General features: G+C 42.4%; 1 protein-coding gene across 1 annotated transcript in view; it reads right to left on the bottom strand.

Moving 5' to 3' along the window:
• ubr4 (ubiquitin protein ligase E3 component n-recognin 4) overlaps positions 1-21717 on the bottom strand; it is a gene marked incomplete at its 5' end in the record, with an annotated part of 70136 nt that overhangs the window by 41899 nt on the left and 6520 nt on the right. Inside the window, 31 exons of the mRNA XM_083641256.1 lie at positions 1113-1183; positions 1989-2180; positions 2522-2585; positions 2793-3180; positions 3540-3640; positions 3726-3827; positions 4704-4910; positions 5226-5383; positions 5558-5655; positions 5833-5951; positions 6248-6477; positions 6570-6692; positions 6955-7137; positions 7798-7926; positions 8113-8192; positions 9217-9349; positions 9809-10088; positions 11925-12094; positions 12290-12375; positions 12905-13061; positions 13386-13573; positions 14972-15089; positions 16216-16353; positions 16533-16632; positions 16927-17117; positions 17343-17402; positions 18477-18601; positions 19094-19218; positions 19373-19514; positions 19958-20054; positions 21531-21670. Coding sequence (XP_083497382.1) covers positions 1113-1183; positions 1989-2180; positions 2522-2585; positions 2793-3180; positions 3540-3640; positions 3726-3827; positions 4704-4910; positions 5226-5383; positions 5558-5655; positions 5833-5951; positions 6248-6477; positions 6570-6692; positions 6955-7137; positions 7798-7926; positions 8113-8192; positions 9217-9349; positions 9809-10088; positions 11925-12094; positions 12290-12375; positions 12905-13061; positions 13386-13573; positions 14972-15089; positions 16216-16353; positions 16533-16632; positions 16927-17117; positions 17343-17402; positions 18477-18601; positions 19094-19218; positions 19373-19514; positions 19958-20054; positions 21531-21670 — 4495 coding nt within the window. The remainder of the gene's footprint in view (positions 1-1112; positions 1184-1988; positions 2181-2521; positions 2586-2792; positions 3181-3539; positions 3641-3725; positions 3828-4703; positions 4911-5225; positions 5384-5557; positions 5656-5832; positions 5952-6247; positions 6478-6569; positions 6693-6954; positions 7138-7797; positions 7927-8112; positions 8193-9216; positions 9350-9808; positions 10089-11924; positions 12095-12289; positions 12376-12904; positions 13062-13385; positions 13574-14971; positions 15090-16215; positions 16354-16532; positions 16633-16926; positions 17118-17342; positions 17403-18476; positions 18602-19093; positions 19219-19372; positions 19515-19957; positions 20055-21530; positions 21671-21717) is intronic.

The following is a 21717-nucleotide window of genomic DNA, read 5'->3' as shown; positions in this document are numbered from 1 at the left end:
AACCTGTGCCTGTAAGAGATCTCCGTGGTAGTCTATCAGCGGAGACCTGCTGTGATTGAGTCCTCACCGTCCTCATCGTCGTAAAGTCGCCTTCGAAGCATGACGTTCGATTATAACAAACTAGTTGTGTGGCTTAGCCTTGTGTTGTGTGGCGTGAGGGTTGTTTTTTTAGAATTTAATACATCGAATTGGGAACGTTATTCATTTTCATTCAGATTGCCTGTCACTCAATCGCCGCCATTTTCCCCCGGAGCTTCCACAGGAGGTGGGAGGAGGGAGGGTGTAGTGATGCACATACAGTAGTGGCCATAGACTGTATATTAGAGCGTAGTGGCACATTTTTGGGCCAATCAGGGAGCATTCCCCGGCAATTCACATGGACGTGCATTGCTACGACCGGCGTAGTTAAGACCAGACGTAAGCCCTGTTGGTGCAACTGGCATAAATCCACTCTAAAGACTGGTCTTAACTAAGACCGACGTAGGAGTTACGACCAGGCATAGTTAAGACCATTTGGTGCAACTGGCCCCTGGTCAATAAGTGTCTGATGCTATTATGGAAATAAAATGTGTGACACATAAACTGCTTTTTCATAACATCATCCTGTAGCTGAGACAGTACTTTTTTCACAAAGAAGCAAAATAGTGCGAGCACATCCTTCACTAACATCACTTCTCTCTACTTAGCTTTCTAACACACTAGCTTTCCAGTAACATAAATAGTGCTACGAAAAAAATTAAGATATCACCAAATGTAGATTGAAAGATTCATTTAAAGATAATTATATCATTGTGGTATATTGTGGTTAATTTCTACATAGGGTCAATAGTGAGTTCTGGTCCTGTCTCCAAAGATTTTAACGTATGCTAATCACATGAGTTTACTGATCCAGATACTGTGAATCTATGCAATACATTTTTAAGTAGTAGTCTAAGTTGTTCATTAAATACTGGTTTCAGGTATAATAGCCTCCTAGCTTACACAAGCAAACCTTTTAACGTCTCAAGACCTCTAAAGTTGAACGCATTAAAAAATGTAATAAAAATAAATCTGGTGTCATCCAGATAACAGTAAAGTAAAAGAGATCATTGGGAAGGAGCCGCTTCTTTTACCAATGCTGGTTCATGAACTCCTTCTGAGTGATGGTGAAGGTGCAGAGTTTATTGCAGAGGGAGTCTTCGTCCTGTCAAAGAAAGACAAACATGTTCACAATGAACTTTATGTAAGTGAAAACTGAGTCAAGCGACATAAGAGGCATCTGCTGAGTATTTTACCTACAGTAAAACCTTTTTTGTAAAAATCAAATCAAGTGGTACAGCCTTTTAACATGGTCATGTCCCTGCTACTGAATGATGCTTGCATCTCCCTAATAATGTTGCTACCAAACTCTTTGGGGGAATCACAAACACATGTGCTGCTGTCCGATTTAAAATGGTTGCTCATTCCCTCAGGATACCTGTAGGGAGGTACAGCTAATCATTTTATCCTTGTTTTCTTCAGATTATTTTATGGCATCTCTGTTCAGTGGAGAGACTTACAGTTGTATCTTTTGTTTCCTGAAACAAACTTTCAGAGAAACCAGCTTGTTTAAAGCGCTTTATGAATCACTTTGACTTGATGCAAACAGGAACAGAGAGGGGGAACTTTCTGCGACCAATGGTCAGCAACCATTTGAGTGGATTTTTTCCCTTCTATTTCCTAGGACCAATCACCTGGTTTTGCTTCACTGGCTTTTTCATCTAGTCGAGAAATGTAGATTTTAAATAATGTAAACCTGTAGATTAGAACCTAGCTCTGACTCCAGATGAAGTCCCATATGTGAAGAGATGAGGGCTACATCTAAGACAGATTGTACAACCCATCTTTATTTTTTTTACTGATGGAGGAAAAAAAATCTGCAGCCGTTTCTCCAACATGCTTAAGCCATACACACGATCAAAACATGGGGCCTTGTTTGAAAACAGAGACATGGGGAAAGAGATCCTCACAGAGTCCTCTGCCTGGGAATCATCCTCCTCAACGGCAAGCTCCTCCACCCAGTCGGAGTCCACTTCCATGGCCTTCTCTTCTCCCTCCATCAGAATTGCTGAGGAACCCTGACCGCTGCTCTGCCTCAGGGCGTTCATCACATCCGCCAGGTAGGAGATGATGTGGCACGAGCACTCCAGCATGCTGGCGTGCTGAAAACAAGGAAAAGGTACACAAAAAGAATCACTTTATTCAGGAGAAGGAAGAGCACATAGGGGCTTTTCACACTGCACAAACTAGGGGGATATCTAGCCCGGGGTTAACTTATCGTATCTGGTTTCATAGAACGTTGGAAAGATGTTTGACAGGATTATCTAGCTAGAGTTCCTGAGGTTTTGGGGGTGAACACATTAAAATCGCAGACACATCACTTTGTAATTACCACATGTACAGCATTGTTAGGGCAGAGTTAGGAGCCAAATTAATCTGGCAGTTCACAAAGAATGTGAACTGTGAAAAGCTCTGTTAAAATAGTGCTGGAATAAAAGCTTACCTTGCCATGTGACAGATTTGTGCTCACTTTTTCCACAACATTCTTCTGTGTCAAATACTTCTTGCTGCATAAAAACAGAGGAGTAGTTTAATAAATACTCAGCAAATTTACTCTTTGGATGCTTGATCATGGTTAAAGATAGGTCATCCAACCATGTCTTCTCTCAAAAAGGTGATAAACTGAAAAGACTTCAGTCCCAGAACAGTTGATGAGAAATTCCATGCAGGCCACTAATGTAATGTAAGCTTTGTCCTGTCGTGTCATGTCTTACCATCTAGTCAGCCAGTCGATAGCGGCCCTGTGCAGTTGCAGGTGCCCGGCTCCCTGTCCAGCGCTGGCAAGTGTGGACATGATGACCATCAGCTCAGGAAAGCCTGTCCCATCGCCATTGGCCAGCATGTCTGTTGCCATAGGAATGAGCGTGCTGAGGAGGACGGTGCACACTCCCTCGCCCACCTGGCTGTTGTCACGCACAATATGGGTGGTGAGCAGCTGCAGAAGCTGCCGGTTCTCCTGTACTATCTCCAGCTGCTCAGAGTCCTTTGGCGGGGTGGCCGTCATGCGCGTCAGCCAGGACTGGAGGCGCGAAGGCTCCACACAGGCCAGCTGAGCCAGAGAGCCGCACAGACACAACAGGCTGGGGTTCGGGCTCTTCTCGGCTGTGAAGGACAGCACCACGGGCGGGTTATTGGCTGAGCTTACCGACAATCAAACAGTCATCATACAGACAGGGAAGGAAAGTGAAAAATAGTGCGGCTGCTATGTTCATGTCTGGGAAAATCTCAGTGCATTTTCATTCACAAAGTAATTTATCATTAAAACATTTAAAAAAATACTTTAATGAATAAAGTTCAAATTTCTCAGCGTATGAACTGCAACTTAAAATCAAATTCAATGCATTTGATCTTTTATGGAAATAGAGGATCCCTGTCATATATAATTCAGTGCACCTAAAATGACTGCATATCAAATTCCTAGTGGAGGAGTCAACACATGGGTTTGATGGTGGTCAACTTACTGAGCTGGAAGAGCTTGGTGAAGAATTTCAGCACCCTGTTGCAGAACTTTGCTGACAAGTTCTCATTGGCTGTCGCCATCATAATCTGCACAAGCTCCCCGCTGGGGAAAGAAAGAGCACAAGATAAGCAACACAGCTGTATCAAATGTGTTATAATGTAGCCTGTGATGTCAGTTGGGCATTTACCTGAACGAAAAGAACTCTTCCATGGCCTTCCGGACTTGACTGCTCTCAAGCTGTTTTTCAAGGTACTGAAGGCATTCCTCAAGCACAGACTCATCCAAACCACTAAAATGATGACAGGTCAAACAATAATCACTGAATGCACTACTATGTTGACAAAATGTACGGTATGTAAGATTTTTTTTAAGTCGCTTTGGATAAAAGTGTCAGCTAAATGACATAATATAACCCAATGTAATGAATGCATACCTTAAAAAAGCTTTGTAATGCGGCGTTCACACACAACGCACTCATTTGAGCTGCCAGCGTCTTTCTGCAAGTCATTCTCTATGTAAGGATGCGCTAAACGAGCTCCTCTTTCAAGGAACGCACCTGGCGTTTAAACGCTGGTAGCCTCTAGTTTTTTTGTCGGAGCGCTCTGGGCGTTTTTAAGCTGAAAAAAGGTGAACATTTGGAGGAAAAGCGCGCTGCTCGTCTTTTCACTCATCCTAACTTTTCTCCTCCGAGAGGGATCCTCTGCTGCCAGAATTGGCAATAATCTGGCTTTCATGTTGACAGTCAACAACATCAAACAGACGAAACCAGCTGGCTACCGTCCATATGTTCGTTGCGTACTAAACTGTACTGCACGCGACGGCAGGGGGAAACAAAATGAAGCACACAAAAACCGCTCCGTGCGCTGTGTTTATGTGCACAATGGAAGCGCTCTCAACATGATTTCCATAGCGTTCTAACTGAAAAAAGCGCGTTGGGTGTGAACGCCGCTTAATACAGTATATGAATCCGCCATTAGAGAGCCCCAATATGGAACTGGCCTCTGACCTCAATGTGGAGGGGAAGGGGGCTTAATAAAATATTGCATTACATTAACCCATTGATACCTGATGCAGCATTTGCGTGTATATCCCTCATTTGTGTGTGTATCCCTTTAAGACCGTGAACCACGTGCATCAGGTATCAATGGGTTAACCCATGTCTTACCTATTGGGGTCTGAGTGGTGGGCAACGATGTTGTAGCAGCCGGTCACCAGACGCTCGTAGATGCGGGCTAGGAAGGCGTCGGACTCAGACGGGCCGAGGATGCGTTCCAGCGAGGTGCTGCTGATCTCTGCGACGCTCTCGGTGCTGCTCTCCAGGAGGAGCGGCAGCAGAGAGCGCACAACCTGCGAGGGATTCAGCTCCTCTGTGCTGAGGGGAGGAGAGATGTGAGCATGTTAACTAGAGCTGGCAGGTTGTCCCAGAGATAAACCCCCCCATCTCCAACTGCTTCATACCGACGCACTTTACTCAGCTACCAATCAGATTAAATGGACAATTGGCTGTTCATTAGGATCGCAGATACATTTAGGCAAATAAACTCTTATCAACTTGCCATTGTGCAGTGAGAAGGTTGGTAGCAATTAAACTAGTGTTTATTTAAACTAGTTTCTTTAAGTTACATTAGTTTATCACACGGGTTAAAATGATCCAGTTTTTTTTTACAATGACTCAACAGGCACTTACACAATGAGGTCTCCAGTGAGGCGGACCAAAGAGAGCAGGATGTGTTTGAGAGAAGCGGCCAGGGCGAGCGACTGGCAACTCAGTGTGCCCAGGTGGGCCGCCTGGATGGCACTGATGTAGCTCTCTGATGGGATGGTGTCATTGGCAAATGCATTTCGCTGAAGAGTAAAACCAGACTATTAGTCTCTTGATTGTTGGTACAGTACGCTTTGTGACAGAAGAGACAGAATACTCATTTGTTTATTACAGTTTAGATTAATTGTCAGGGTGGAAATTAAGAGAGACGGGATCAGAGACAAAGTGAACCATAAGCATCAACTTTGGTCACATACCCATGAGCCAATGTTGGGGAATTCATTGGTGTGGATGTTGTTCCATGTCTCACATATTGTCTGCACAGCCGACGGCAAATTCTGCATAACACCAGGGCCTGTGAAATTATGTCAAAAATAAGGTTAACATCAAAACATTTGGTGAAAATTCATGCCTGGAGACCACACGATAAAAAATATACTGACTCAATCAGCAAAAACAAAATATAAGAACTGTTGGTATGTGACTGTGCAAATGTATTTGTAACAAGTTGCTGGGTAAATGTATGACGTACCGAGGATGTTGGCCTTGCAGCGTGTGGAACCAATGGAGAGAGCTGCTGCATAACCTTGGAGTTTGGCATCAGTCAGCTTGTTCTCCCCTTCCTGCGGAAGGCTCATCAGTAGGTAAGACCTAGTCGACACAAGTTTGGTTTAAATAATTTCCTCTGTAGTTTAATTTCCAATGAACGACTCTCTCAATGTTCAGCAGCTTATTAGGCTACTTAAATCAGGGAATCAGGAAAAAAAAGGACAACAATAACCAGCTGTGGGGGGAAAATAAGGAAATGCCAAAAGGCATAAGGTAAAAATTCACATCCTTTTATTCAGAATGCTAGATTTAAAAGGTGATCCAGGCTTTTAACTTTTACCGTGTTTAATGGTGAACAACAGATGCAGAAGTTAGGAAGTGGGGGAATCCAATCTCACCTTGTGAAGGCAGTGTAAACATCGATGAGCTGTAGTGTAGCAGGCAGCAGGTTCTTGGTGATCTCGGATGACTTATGGGTGTCTGCATCAATAGCAACCTTGGACAAATGCTCATCTAGAGAGACTTGCACTTTAGAAATGACTGCATCCAGTGTGTAGATTGCTTGTAGAGAGGGCACCTGGTGAAGTGGAAGGATAGCGCTCGGGTCCACACTGGAAAAGGCAGAAATCTGCAACAGAAACAATCCGTCAAAAAGTGAGCCTTGTGTTCAAACTTCAGTTTGGACAACAAAGGCTTTTGTCATTTGTATTTGGTCATTACCTGTCTGGCAATGTACTCCTCTGCAAGCTCCACGTCATACTTGACAGTGCTACACTGAGTAGCTGTCGTCTCCACCAGAGAAGCTGCTTGGTCTGCTTTCATTCCCTGCTTCACCAAGTGTTCCTGCCAATGATGACATGGGCATAGTCACACCTCAAAATAAACCATAAAGGTGATGCCATGCAGTATAAAGAGCCATTACATGTCATAGGGTGAAGTACATTTGCACTCTGACTTTGAAAACGTGATAATTAGATAATTGCAATTATTTCAGGAAAGGAAATTTGCCAGAAAATTGCATTCATTTCTAAAACAAGGCATTTATCTGTTCTAGGCATTTATCATGTAAGTGAACAGTAATTTGTCCATGCACACATGAACAGACCTTGATCCAGGTCACGTAGGTGGCCACACGGAGACGGGAGGACCATCGCAGTGTGTGGAGGATGTCGCTCTCACTCGGATCACTGCAGCCAGCCTTCAGCTGCTCCATGTAGGCTTTGGAGGGTGGCAGAATTCCCAGGATCCTCCACAGCACCAGGAAGTAGTACTGAAGGGAGCAGGCCTCCTGTGCCACATAAAACACAGTCATTCAGCAGATGCAGATTTTTGGATGTAATTTCTTACCAACGGGCATTTCGCCACTTCACATTCATGCTCTAGTAACTAGCTGGAGGCTTTTTAAATAATGTTGAATAAACTAGACCTTTACATGGAAAATTTGTGAAGACCTTCGCTACTTTTAATGATAGTAAGATTCTGCTAATTCAAAGTGTAAAGAATTTCTCCAAGCACATTTGGGATTATATTTTGCATCAATTAAATTATCTTAGAGTTAAGCATCATTATACACTTTTCCTATTATTCCTATATTTAGGGTTTTCTGGAAAGCCATTTGTATTTTTTTTAAGTCAAATACAAATAGTATCTATCTATCTATCTATCTATCTATCTATCTATCTATCTATCTATCTATCTATCTATATATATATATATATCTATCTACCTACCTATCTACAAAATTGAGTATAACATATATAAATATGAGCAATAACATTTAGTGAGCAACACACACAATAAGGCAGGCGAGGCCATGCAGCAGCCGAGCAGCGGCTGAGCCTAGGCCTAGTTTATTACAATTGAACAATTATCATGGGACGCATGAAAAATGGTTCATGTATAAATTGTTGAAACAGCTTTGTTTGTGTCCTGACTCCTGGGTTCTTACCATAGGTGTGATGGGTTTGTTCTCCTGTCTCCTTGCTGTGTCCAATTCAGAGCCTGCTGCCAGGAGTGAGATGAGCCAGGAGTACAGTTCATCATATTTCACTGCTCCATTAAAGAGTTTTGGAAAGACCTAGCAGAAAAGAGTTATGTTGAAATACAACCAAGTACAAAGAAACACAAAAAGAAGCAAAAATAGCGGCTGTAAATCCTTTCAAAGTGTGCAAGATGCCCTCTCAATAACACAGGCTTACTGCAAGACAGAATTCACACAAGTGTATGAATGAATCTAATTTTAAACAAGATATGAGAGTCTCACCTTGCTGTCAAGTCTGCTGATATCATCTTCAGATGCCTCAGGGGACAGGATGCAGTAGAATTTAGGCTGAACGGTTGAATCTAAGGGTAAAGTACATGAAAATATACTATTAGTGCCTCACGTAGTGCATCTAAAAATAGTTACATCCACATCACAGATGAAGAAATCTAAATGTATATTTATATGTATAAGTTCCAGGAGCCCTTGGCAAGATTTTAAATGTACATTTAAAATGTACATTTCCACTAATGACTACAAGGGCCCCTATCCTGACTAATGTTATACTGTATATGCTGCCCTACTCTTTACTGTCCAGCTACCATTGCAGAAATCATTTTATTATCTCCTGAACAGTAAAAAGGTACATGCCCCCTACAGTATATTACAGCAGACATGATTTATTTTTCAAGTATACATCAGCAGACTCCAACTGGTACAGAACGCAGCCACCCAACTTCTTACCCAAACCTAATCTTAGCACCACATCACCCCGGTCTTAAAATAACTTCACTGGCTTTCTGTCTCCAACCGGATCAACTACAAACTCCTCATCCACCTAAGCCGGCCTTCTCTCCACTCCCAAGTCCAACCTGCGCAGCTTCAGGGATAGAGCCTTCTCCAGGCTCTGACTGGAACTCCCTCCCCAAGACATCAGAGACTCCGAGTCCCTCACAGTTTTTCAATCCCGCCTCAAGACCCATCTCTTCTCCATTGCCTTCTGTTAGCCCCCCTCCCGCCCCATCCACCCTTCTGTCTGTGTTATCTTTGCCCACTGTTTGTCTCTCTATTGTCTCACTAGCACCGCCCCTCAGTGTATAGTGTTATGGGACTTTGAGTTATAGAAAAGCACTATATAGCACTATAAACAATAACCGGGTATTATATTTGTTTGCACTCCACCCAGATGAAACCTTATACTTCCAAACTCATAATATGGCAGGTATTCAACCATTGCTCTATTCTGATAAACAATTTGATTGGTTAAATAGTCAAAGTGTCTCGAGAATTTTGGAATCCACCACCACCTGTGGCCAGTAGGTAGGTTTAAAAAGATTAAGAAAAAAAACGAATACAGTACCGTAGTATATTCTGCCATGGTCTTACCTGTTGAGCAGTGTTTGGCCCAGTTCTCCTCCACCTCTTTGAAGCCATAGTAGAGTGGGAGACCACTGCGCTTGCCTCCATCCTGAACAGAAGCAGGCCCGGTGGATGGTGGGGTGAGGAGGTTGTACTGCACCTACAAATAACATTCATTGTGGAGAGTTAAGTCTCTTTTTGCAGTCTTCAGATCCACATGCATAATCACGTCCTGTACATTCCTCAAAAGATTCAGCATTACAACAATGTTTTGTGTGAATTTAAGTTGAATGCCACTTCATTTGGGTGTTATTCCTACAGCCCTGGTAGTCACATTTTGAACTCAAACAACTGTCGACCTAAATCAAAAACCAAAGAACTAAGACATGAATCAGTGATATCAGCAAGATGTAAAACTAGGTGCTGCTCCTTAATCATTCAACTGGGGATTGTGAGGATTTTCTTTTACTATCCTTATTATTAATAATCGGCTTTTAGAGAATTAGTTAGTTTTGGATTTTTTTTTACATGACTCCTAAGCAGTATTAAAATAATATATAGCCCATTCACTATCAGGACAAGAGTCAGGATAAGCATCATTAGAAAATGAGCATTCAACCTGTTCAAAAAGGTACAAGGGGGCCTTGGAGTAGTGGTGCAGCAGGTAGTCAAAGACCAACAGCAGGCGGGCCAGGTTGAGGGGCACAGCCTTCAGCTGTGAATCTCTGCTCTGTGCTACTTCAGTGATGGCCTGGGTGACCAAGGTGAGGATGGACCGCCGTCCACGCTCCGACAGGTTGTGGAAGAGAAGCATCAGGAGCTGGAGGTGCTCCACGTTGAGGTCATCCTCCCCATGAACAGAGCCCTGGATAGTGTGCTGCTTCAGTGTCCCCAAAAACCTATGAGAGCAGGAGGGGGAAGGTAGCATAGGTAGGTAGAGAAAATGGAGGGGGGGAAAGTATATAAAGAATAAGATACATGTAAACTGTGTGCAAATATAACGTAGTATGCATCTCAAGAACAGGGCCAAATTCTGGACAGTCCCATGGTGCATTTGTGGTTATGCAAGCTACTGACAGCTAATGATTTCAAAACACACTGCAAAAGTGCAGCATAATCCATGTGAAAAAAAATATCTAAATTGTGACGAAAAAGCTCCAACATTGATGCATAAGATTGTGTATTTCCAGTAGCATACATAGTACCGTAAATTCCGGACTATAAGGCGCACCGGTGTATAAGCCGCACCTTCAAAGTTGACTATTTTTTTCTTATATAAGCCGCACCGGACTATAAGCCGCGGGTGTTTTAATGGTATTTTTTTTTTTTTTTTTTTTTTTTTTTTGTGTTTTAATGTTTAACTCATTGAGTGCCAGCCACTTTTGGAGAACGGACGCTCCCAGTGCCAGAGTTTCAGAGCTTTTTTCAGTGATTTCTCGAGGCCCACAGAATATTGTGTGATATTACTATGTAAACAATGAACACGCAAAAAGAACGATGAGACTCTTTTCTATCATCAGCAAAAACAGGTTTATTGATATCATTTTCCGTTCTTTAGTTATCAGCCGGAGAAGATAGCTTGATTTAACAAAAAAGAGCATTTTTTTTCTAGAAGCTGAGATAATGGCCCTTTTGTGAAATTAAACATTTCAAACACATCACTGACTCTGGCTTGCGTTTGCCAACCCTGTCCTGCTGCCTGGGTCTGTCTGGGTGTTGTGTGTGTGCTGCTCTGCGTGCCCCCCCCCCCCCTCTCAACTGCACACTCCTCCTTATGGGAGGTGGCTCTCTGCTGAGTTTGCTCTGCACTGTGAAGGGTGCGCGTCGCGACATCCAGCTTTTTTACAGCTTCCGCGTGTGTTTGTCACCGGCTCCTATGCTTCCAGTTGAGAATAAAAACAACTCCATGGCTGATCATGCGAATAGGCTGTTGCAGCGGACATGGAGGAGCTCAATTGTGGGAGCAGATTGGCTGCTGGTGCTGCAGGCACATCTAACGTTAAAACGCTTCATGCATATCGATGCATACGGATGCGATGCGATTTCCGTTTGCCCAACGACTTATTCTCTGTTTTTCTCTGCCTTTCTGTTAACCTGGAGAGCACTGTCGCCACCTAAGGGTTCTGTAAAATAGGTTATAGACCTCCAATAGCTATAATAGTTGTACAGGAGATGCGGAAGGCTTTGATCGACATCCCACCGTCAAAAAACGCATTGGACGTCGAAAGACGTCCGTGGCACTCTACGTCACTATTTAATTGGACGTCGAAAGACGTCCATGGCACTCAATGAGTTAATTACCATATGTAATGCTCCCATTTATTAACATTTCAACAAAACAACATAACACAACACCACCTGTGTTGTTATTTACAGTGCACACAGTGTCATACAGTGTCATACAGTGTGGTGAAAAGAGGGCAAGAGAGGAAATTAAAACAGAAGTGGCTTTATAGTTAGAAAGAGTGCTAAAAAAGAGAGATTTTTTTTTTTTTTTTTGGGAAAAAATCCATAGATAAGCCGCACCGTTATATAAGCCGCAGGGGCCAAAAAAGCCCAAAAAACGGGAAAAAAGGTGCGGCTTATAGTCCGGAATTTACGGTATACATTTTTCCTCAGATGTTGACATAAGTAGTCAAAGACAGAGTGGACAGATTAGTTCACCTGACTGAACTGCACCTCAGCATCACTGACAAAAGACATTTACCAAGATGAGAAAAGCAATGTTACCATACCTTTCCCAGACCTTCATGCAGTCGAGCACATCTGGCTCCCCTTGCAGGCTGGCTTTGTGCTGCCATATGAGGAGAAGTCTAGACAAGACTGACAATGACTGCGGGTGAATGTAGAGAGGCCATGGACCTTCTGAGAAGGGAGCAACTCCCAGCTGCTGAAGAAGGGTGCTCTGCAAAAGACAAGACAAATACAATTAGTAGGCATTAATTAATTAGCGTTCCAAACTGTTCCAAAATCTTCTCGTTGGGCAACCTTAATTGATTACAAGCTTATTTGGTCACTCACAAGTCTGTGTTCCTTTTGGTGAGTGAGCTACTGGAGGCAAAGTAATATATCTACAAAGAAGTAATGACTTCGCCCTTACCTGCAGGGCTGGAGATGGGAGATCTGATGTCACCAGGGTGTGGTTGAAGTGATACAGGGCTAAAGAAAAGACTTCGTCTGAAGAGCCTAGAAAAAGCACGAAGCCTTCTTTAGTCATCATGTATAACGTTTTGATTATTACTCCACAGCCTCAACAAAGATGTCCCAGAGGAAAAAGTTATTAAAGTAAAAAAATAAATAAAATAGAAATACCGCATCGCAGTTGTATGCCTCCACCGACAAGTCAAGTTGCAGTCTACATCAATGTCTGACCATGTCCAGACTCATACAAGCACAAATACCTTGAAGCCCACGGCACAGTGGTGTGGATGTTTGGGGTACCTCAACAACATGGCTAATCGTTTTCAACATGGACAATGTTCCTGCCCCTAAACCACCAACAACCCCCCAGCCAGTCCCCCTACCCAACCCTCGAACCCCAACTTTCTACGACCTTACTATCCCTAGGTATGCCCTTTTCCCTAGCCCCACCCCCTTTCCTCCCCCTAACCACCCCTCGAAACCAGACTTTCTACGACCTTCCTATTCCTAGCTTGACACCCCTGGTTTAGATAATGTGACATTTATAATAAACAGACATTTTTTCCTTGCTTACCTTTGACATCTTTGTCCACGTCTTTGATGATGCTGGCCAGTGTAGCCATGTGCTGCTCTGTAAGGGACACGCTCAGGTAGTTGCGGATGAAGTTGTTTCTGGACTTGAGCATGGAGGTGGTGATGAAGTTCAAAATGCTGGAGGCTAAACTGAGGAACTAGAGGGAGGAAAAACAATGCTGAGTTGTGCAGTTGTTGCGAGTTTACTACTGAAAAACCTTGTCATCATATGCTGTAACAAGAGAGATAACCAGAATTATACTATCATTGTAAAAACCAAAAACTGGATTAACGAAAATGTTCAAGAACACACACACTCCCACAACTGGTCATTAAAATAACCAAGAATTCTGTGTCGGGGAAAGATGCTAATACATGTTTAAAGGTATACTATGCAACCATTTCATTTAAAAAACATATACACAACAAAAGAGAAAATAAAAAATAAATAAATAAAATAAAAATAAAACAAAAGTCCTCACCAGCTCTGGGTCTTTGCGGCCAGCTAAAATGTTGCCATTCTCACTGGGATTCTGCTTGCTGGGGCTCTTCAGTCTGGGGGAGGTCTCCAGGGGTGGAGGTGGTGGAGGGGGTGGAGGAGCCACTTTGTCTTTGGTGGGAGAGATTGTCTCTTCAAACCAAAGTCCTAAGATGGGCTCACTGTCATCGTCTGAAAAAAGACACAAATCTTTGGACATCAATTGCTTGGAGTGGAGGTAAGAAATGTGCCATGGATCACATGACATGTTGAGTGGTAGTGGATCACATGACATGTTGAGTGGTAGGGGATCACATGACATGTTGAGTGGTAGTGGACTGGTGACATCAAAAGGCAAAATATCAAAAGCGTCAAACTAGTTCTTGACACCTACAATGCTGTGCAGCTGCTAGACAAGAGCCAAAAACTGCCATCATCACCATAACTAGTGAACTTATACTGAAGTTCTATATGGGTGAATATCCACTTAAAGAGGAATACTGGAAAATTCAGCCGAATTAACAGTTTGATCAGAAGTTGTTTTTGGAGAGACAACTTATTTTCTATTATTTTACAATGGTATTTTTCAATGTGCCTGCCTTCAATAGAGCTAGTGGAACGATAATGACAGAGCTAACCCCTGTAGAGTTTCACTGCATTGTAGCAGTTGCTGAAAAGCGAAAAAGGAACTCCGGATTTAACACAGCTAATACTCATCAAAATAAGCTATACTGTGTACTCAAAAAGGTGGTTTATGTCAAAAGTATAATCCAAAAGTAAGCTGTGTATGTAAAATCATTTACTGCTGCATCTAGGGATGTCAACAATTAACAGTTTAAGCATTAAGTGACATTAAAACTAGAAATAACTACCACACAGTTGTATGCCTCCACTAACAAGTCAAGTTGCAGTCTACATCCATGTCTGTCCAGACTCATACAAGCACAAATAAGCTACCTTGAAGTTCATGGTACAGTGGTGTGGCCATTCAGCCTTATGGCATTTTAGGCAAGTTTTTCCCTCAACAAAACAGCTAATCGTTTTCAACATGGATAATGGTCCTACCCCTACCCTAAACCACCCACATGCTCCCAGCTTTTATCACCAGTGGTTAAAGTGTCAACTGTATTTTACTCAACAGTCCCATAGCCACCGGTTTACTTTATTTAGGAAACACACAAAACATTAAAGAACACGCTGACAGGCATTTTTTGCTGCACTGCATCTCTACGGCATTGATTGACAAATGAATAACCATTAACAAGCAAATTATTGTTATTTTTTTACGATATTAATGCAATGTTCTCTAATAGCAATAAAATGTAGCAAAATTTACCCCAAGAATCCTTCTAATTTATTAAAGATCTGGATTGGTTCACCTACATTTCTATGGAAAGGATTCAAGAGCCAATAATGTCTAGTCTATTGCCTGAGGACTGACCTGGTTAATGCCCTTTTTGTGTATATGAACTTAACATACAATTTACTGGATGCTTTTATTGAAAGCACCTTATAGTTATATAACTGCTCAGTTTCTCTAGCATGAGCTTAGTTGTAGGAAGGTTTCTAAAGAGCTGACGTATACAGTACCTTGGCTGCTATCCTCCTCTGTACTACTGAAGTCATCCTCATAGTAAGTGTTAGAATCTGTGGAGGCGCTGGCATCACTGCTGACTGAACCCTTCCTCTGACGCTGAAGGACACAGGCCTAATGGAAACAGGAAGTAAGAGCGCAAGTGTTTAGGTGTGTTCAAACTACTCCACTTTCTTTTCAAACTGCCAGTGCCTTTGTTACCAAAACAGTTGCTGCTTTGAAAAACTCTACTTTTAGGAGAGCACATGATGTGGACCACACTTGGCGAGCTGACAAATCAGAATGAAGAGAGGAGACTGTTGGACTGCACCCCGCTCTCCTCTGTCTCTTGGCCAGAGTCAGCCCATGATCAAACAAGTTACCACTTTGACACAAAGTTAGGAAGGCCCGTAAATGAGCCAGCGTTGCCTTTTCACACAGGAAGTGCATTTAGACAGGTGATCTGGCTTTCCGCAAGCAAAAGAGGTGTGTGACGTTCTATCGTTGCCATGGAGATGTAAACAGCTATCCTGCTGACGAGGGGAATACAAATATTGTCGATGGTTTTGAGGAGAGAGTGACAGAACAGCGGGAATATCCTCACCTGTAGACCATGACTCGCAACAGAGGGATTTATCAGAAGGTCTGCGGGCGTATTGGGGGAAAATGAGCAATAGAGAGCTCCTCTGACAGGTCGTTCATGTTATTACGTCCGTTAATTTAGCCTACTAATGTCAACGTCGTTTGAGAATAAATAGCTTACTATACTACTATGCTACTGTAGACTACTGTAAGCTGTAGACCTGGAGAATTCCTCCTGGTGCTCCTGCCGTTAGTGCCGTAACATCAAATCTATAGTCGTTATTCCTGCGATGGTGGCAGTGGCACTATAGTTCAGTTAGTGAACAATAACATAGGTATTTTTACTATTTTTGTCTTCTGTGGGCTAGTCTGTCAAGGTGAGTACAGAGCTACTGCATTGCCAAATGACAGACATGATGTGCGCACTTGTAGACTAGACATATTAGAGATCGATGAGTTCCATATTAGATTTTAGATTCTAAAATATACAGGAATACCGTTTTTTTGTAAGGGAACCCATAACAGGCGAGACTGCAGTGACGTTAGGAAACAAAGAGCAAAATTGTATTGAAGTTAATTTTGTGAAAATATATGTCTAAAAACTGAGCTAGAAGAAATAATGCACGATAATTCGCAATAGTACATATTACAGGTTTATGAGTATAAAGATTGATTGTACCTTTTTGTAGGAAGTGGAGAGAAGGGTGAAGAGCAGATTGGTCAGGGGCACAGAGTCGATAAGCCTTTGGACCCTCTGGATGGAGGTACTCTGGGCCATGATGTTGAGCTCGGCTGGTGGACCGTCACTTGCCCAACCCTGTAGGTGGCGGGTTGGGGAAGAGGAAGAGGAAATCGCCACACAGGTATGATGTCCCATTTCAAAATGTCAGAAATTTTCAAGACCTTAATTTATTGACCGGATTTGACTGGACAACATCTTATCCAACAATAAAAGTGGCAGAAGAGTGAGGGAATTGGTTTGTTGCTTACACTTACCCGATGCAAGGCCTCGACTTGCAGATCCTGGAAAAGGGAAGTCAAGAGTTTGATGGAGTGGTTGGCCAGGATTACCGACAGAACTCCAAACCCTTGGTGTCTTGAGGAGAAAAGAAAAATGAACAGATACTACACATTAATCACAAATGGAGGTGCACGAAGCCTCAACAAGATGATTTAGGTTATTTGGAAGTGGCATTATAAATGACTGTCACATTAATACACTAACAACTTTTCACATCTCCATTGGACCAAATGCCAACCCTGCGCAGTTCCACCTTTCAAAATGCCAAAGGAGGCAAATTAATGGACAAAACTGAGCACACAGTGACCCTATAAAAAAATTGCATTCTTATGTGGCATTCTATTACATATACGGTACATTGGCATTTACCCTTTGCCAGGACCAAGTTTAGGCGATCCTGCTCCGTCCTTGGTGCGAGCTGCAATATCCCGGACTCGCAGGGCAGCCAGGGGATCCTTCTCCTTCCCTTTATCCGCCAGGGCAGTGGGGCTCAGATTGAGAATCAGGTACAGGCTGTTCAAAAGGCACCAGGCTCCCAGCAGCTGGAAGTTCTGATAATGCTGTTGAACACAAAAAGGTTGCACAATACTATTACTATTTGGGAATGCAACTGAAAAGCTATTTAAAAAAAAAAATCACACTCTAAAACGGTTATACTGATGAAGTGGCATAGTCTCATTCAACTAAAAACATTTCAGTATGGCTAGACAGGGTTGAACTAGTGTTATTCTTTGTATCAAAGAAGCTTCCCCAATAACATTTGAGCACTTAAAGCTGGTACTCACCTCACCTCCAGCCCTGCGGGAGTTACTGATGGCTTGCCCAATCATTTCATAGATCTCCAGCTGTTACACACACAAATATTGTACTCGTTAGCATTTTAATGTACTATACCATGTCCTACCAAACAAATATAGACATATGGTAAGCCACCCTACTGTAGTTGTGACGGACAAATAGGCCTATTAGTAATTGACTTTATAGGGCATTCACCAAAAATATCCAAGGTGACAAATGTTCCTACATGAAGCCTACATCACATTTTATTCAGGCAATACAAATAGCCAAAGCCATCAGTCTTCTTTGAATTAAATACTTGTATTTATTTAAATGGGAGCACCCAGGACAAAGTGAAAACCTAATTCCAAAAATACATTGTTTTCAATAGATTTGATGCAATGTTCAAAATATGAAAAAGTCAGCCCCACAGCCCAAGTCCGAATACAAATGTATTTTCCCACAAATCCCTGTTCTTATTTGAAGTCACCCAACACTGATTTTAACCCAGTATGTGAACAACACCTGGTAGTCACGAGTCACGACATGCAAGCCAGTAAAGAGCATTATTTTGGCCACACCAGAAATTAAGTTGGAGCCATGATGACTTATTTGGAGTATTCTCTTTATTCTAATATTGACATATTGCTATTTTGGATTGTTTACATAATACTCTGTTACAGGTGTATTTATCTGAGTGCCCCACCTTGCTTTACTGCTGAAAATTGCATGGGGAGGAGAGGGGCTATGTTCAGGCAGGAAGTTTCAGGTAAGATAGACAAGAAACAGTTTGGGAGGATTTTTTTTTCCGTGAGGGACTAGTTGGAGCATACATTTTCTTTGAACCACATTAGTTTTGAATCCTGATTTATCCTTTTGTCTTGTTTTTATTTTTTCCTGGAATTAAAAAGACTGATTTCTATCTCTTGAACTGCCCTGATAATTTTTGGAAAGTATTTAATAAATACTTAAATATGCATTTTATTTCAACATAACTTGGGACTCATTGGACTCTTTTTGGATGTGTGTATCTAAGTGTACCTGGTCCCACAAAAGAAAATGAAATGGGAGATGATAAAAGCAAAACAAATGATGTTGCAAAACTCACATGTGAGCATGTCTTTTATAATGCAAATACTCACACATTTCTGGACAATTGTGGCTGCATCATTTTCATAGTCCTCTTCTTTAGTCCCAGTGGAGGCAGAGCGGAGCTGCAAGCCGCTACCTACCTGCAAAATGGCCATGCAGGTAGCCACACTGACACCTGAGAGGGTAAAACAGTTCTTAGTTAGGTATTGTTGATACTAAAGAAGCAGAGGCAAGCACAAGATAACACACAGGCTGGACTGGATATCAAAATGATTTGTTATATATCAACAATCTGATGTTCAATGCACTCCGGGAGTTATTTTGCTATTTCTGAGGGACTGACACCAAAACCTGTTTACTGTTGATGTTTTAGATAGCCGAGATAGATAATAATAAACTGTATATAGCCATTAAAAACCCTTGTCGTCATGTCATCGACCTTTAGGCACTTATCCACAGGAAAGGGAAATATACCACCAAATGACAAAATTGACCCAGGAAATGCAAGGTACATAGGTAATAGCTGTGTTAGTCACCATTACGCCTGCTCCATTCTCACTGCTCTATTCTTCACTTCATCCTAGTGTATCCTCTCAACAGCAGTTTGATTCACTACAAGTACATTTTATTGTTACCATATTTATCGTTAAACGGAGTTATTACCTACCAGCATAGAGACAGCTCAGAGCCAGCACAGTCATATCCAGTAATCTCCCTGGTGTCAAGGGCTCCAGGACAGGCAGGGAAAGTGTGTCCAAAGCCATGGTTACGTCTATCACCAATGAATGGAATCTGGATATGGGTTTAATTAGGAAATTGCATGGATGGAAATTAACTATGTTCCAATGCACCACCGTTTCTGTTTAAATAAACAGAGAGAGAGAGAGAGAGAGAGAGAGAGAGAGAGAGAGAGAGAGAGAGAGAGAGAGAGAGAGAGAGAACATACCCGTTGCGAACAGCAGTGGCATCAGCCACAGTTGCAGGCATGATAAAGAAGGAGTTGGCCGATACAGCATCCTGGAAACGGTTGATGTAGCGTAGAAAGTAGGGCAGGTTGAGGCACACTCGTAGCAACTTCTCAGACCCACCTGGGAAGATAAATCATGGCAACTCGTCAAAATTTTACAAAAGGGGAAAATCCTTGTGCGATTTGACATCATAACCTCGAAGCACAGACAATACAACAACTGTGGAAGGTTGAGTGGATCTCACAAATTTCCAGAGTTCCAGACTAAGGAATATACAGAGGAAAATAGCTAAGGAAAGTAATTTCCCAATCGAACTTGGCGGTTATACGCACAAACCCTAGCAGATTTCCATACATACATATTAGAGGTGGGATAATATTTCAAATCTAGATAATTTAGTATGTCTAGTACTTTCAGGTATAAGAGTCATCACTAATCAAGCTACCTTTAAGGTTATTAGTTAAAAAGGACTATGGTAAAACAACTGACACTTAACTGACAGTAACTGCCCAAACTAATAAATAAACCAACAGTGTGCTACCACAATGCCAACACCTACTCACCTAGCTCCTGTAAGCTGGACACATTCTGAGAGACAAAGGCATTTTTCAGTTTGGCCTGAATGGCCTGATCCGTTGTTTGGTCTTCTTCACTCTCCGCCTGCATTTGGAAGACATTTTTAAGAAAACAAAATGAATTACAGTCATCAAAGCACTGACAGAACAGCTGTTGGTTTTAAACACAGGTAAACACCATTAACACATTCACATCGCCTTCCAACCATTCAGCTGCTCCCCCGGAGGGGGCGTTTCAGTGGATAAACTCACTGTCACAGGCTGCAGGCGCAACTGGACACTTAGCCCTCGTTCACACCATACGCCGAAGCTACGCTGAAGCTACGTAGTATCCTTTCGGCGTCCTTGTTAACAGGCGAGACTGTTCACAGCAGTCGCACGCCACGCCGGACCTGTGCTGAAGTGATAGTTCAGGTTTCTGTTCTATTTTCCAAGCGTGCAGCGCGCTGAACCCGAGCTGCCAGGCATGGAGTCAATGCAAGTTGTGGGTGGGGGGGAAGGCAGCGCCGAGCGAGGCGCTGAGGAAAAGAGAGTGCTTCTTGTGTGACCGGTTTAGTGTGACACTCAACTTCTGTTCAGCGCAGCTTCAGCTCTGCTTCTGAATAGTGCCCGGTGTGAACCAAGGCGTAAACCAGTAGGTTGACCTGACATTGTCTCCAATAGATCAATTGTGGCAATGTCACGATATGGTCATGGCGGGATAAACGGTTAATCAATGTTATCACTGTAACGTCATTCTAACGCTACCTTTCTGAATCACATGACAGTCATATTTTGGCTGTGTCAAAACAGCGACAGATAGCCAGAAAAGCAACAGACAGAAAAAAAGAAATACTGCAATTTACTTTCCGAATAAAATAGTAAAAGGCATTCAAATTCTCACCTTTGGAGGGGGAAAAAAGTATTTCAACGAATGAAACAGAATCAAAATACTTGTTGTGATGTTAAGATTACATATGGAGTGAAACTGTGTCTGTAAATTATTACGGTACTCAAAATGAATGAACGTTAAAGGTTTTATTTTCAAATCCCTAAAGCGGAAGACCTACTTTTACATTCTGGCTGACTTGAGGCCTGGCGCTCGTTCAATGCTGTAAACTCGTCTCATCGGAGAAACACTTTTTTTTTTCTGTTGGCATATCGGTCATTTGGGTTCCATTGGACACAATGTAAAGACAATTTGAAGTAATTAACCGGTATGAAAGTCGGACTTCAGCCTCTGGGAAGCGCTGACGTCATTATCAAGGTGCAAAATATACCATTTCCATCTGAGGTACTATTTATATCGCCTGCCGTTCACAGCTGATCCAATAAATAGCCAGTTATAAATAGCCACTTTTAGACCGAAGAAAAAGCCGGTAGTTTGTGGATATTACTGGGTTTTTGGGTCAATCTAAAAGGGGCTTGTTGAGAGTGTCAGGAAAAACACTCATGAGCAGAAAACTCTTTACGAGGCTGCTGTTGTGGTAGAGATTTAGTTATCAAGTTCTGATGCCGACATTGGTACTTAGGGAGACAAACTTCAGTATTGAAGCCGTGCAGCCGGTTAATAAAAACATACCTGCATATGTCCTGGAGAGCCCAAGAGGGTGGTAAGGTCAGGGTTAAAAACTGAAGTCAGTTGATTGAAGAAGTTCATCTGCACTTCCTTGTGCCGAAGCTCTGGGTTCACAGCGCTGGGCAACTCCTTCTGATCTTCCACTATTACATTAAAAAAGGACACAAGCAATACAAAAGTATTAGTTTGC

Source organism: Poromitra crassiceps, assembly GCF_964638095.1.
Source record: "Poromitra crassiceps genome assembly, chromosome: 8".
NCBI classification, from domain to species: Eukaryota; Metazoa; Chordata; class Actinopteri; order Beryciformes; family Melamphaidae; genus Poromitra; species Poromitra crassiceps.
Note: the sequence above shows the minus strand (reverse complement) of the source record. Positions and strands in the feature narration are given on the sequence as shown.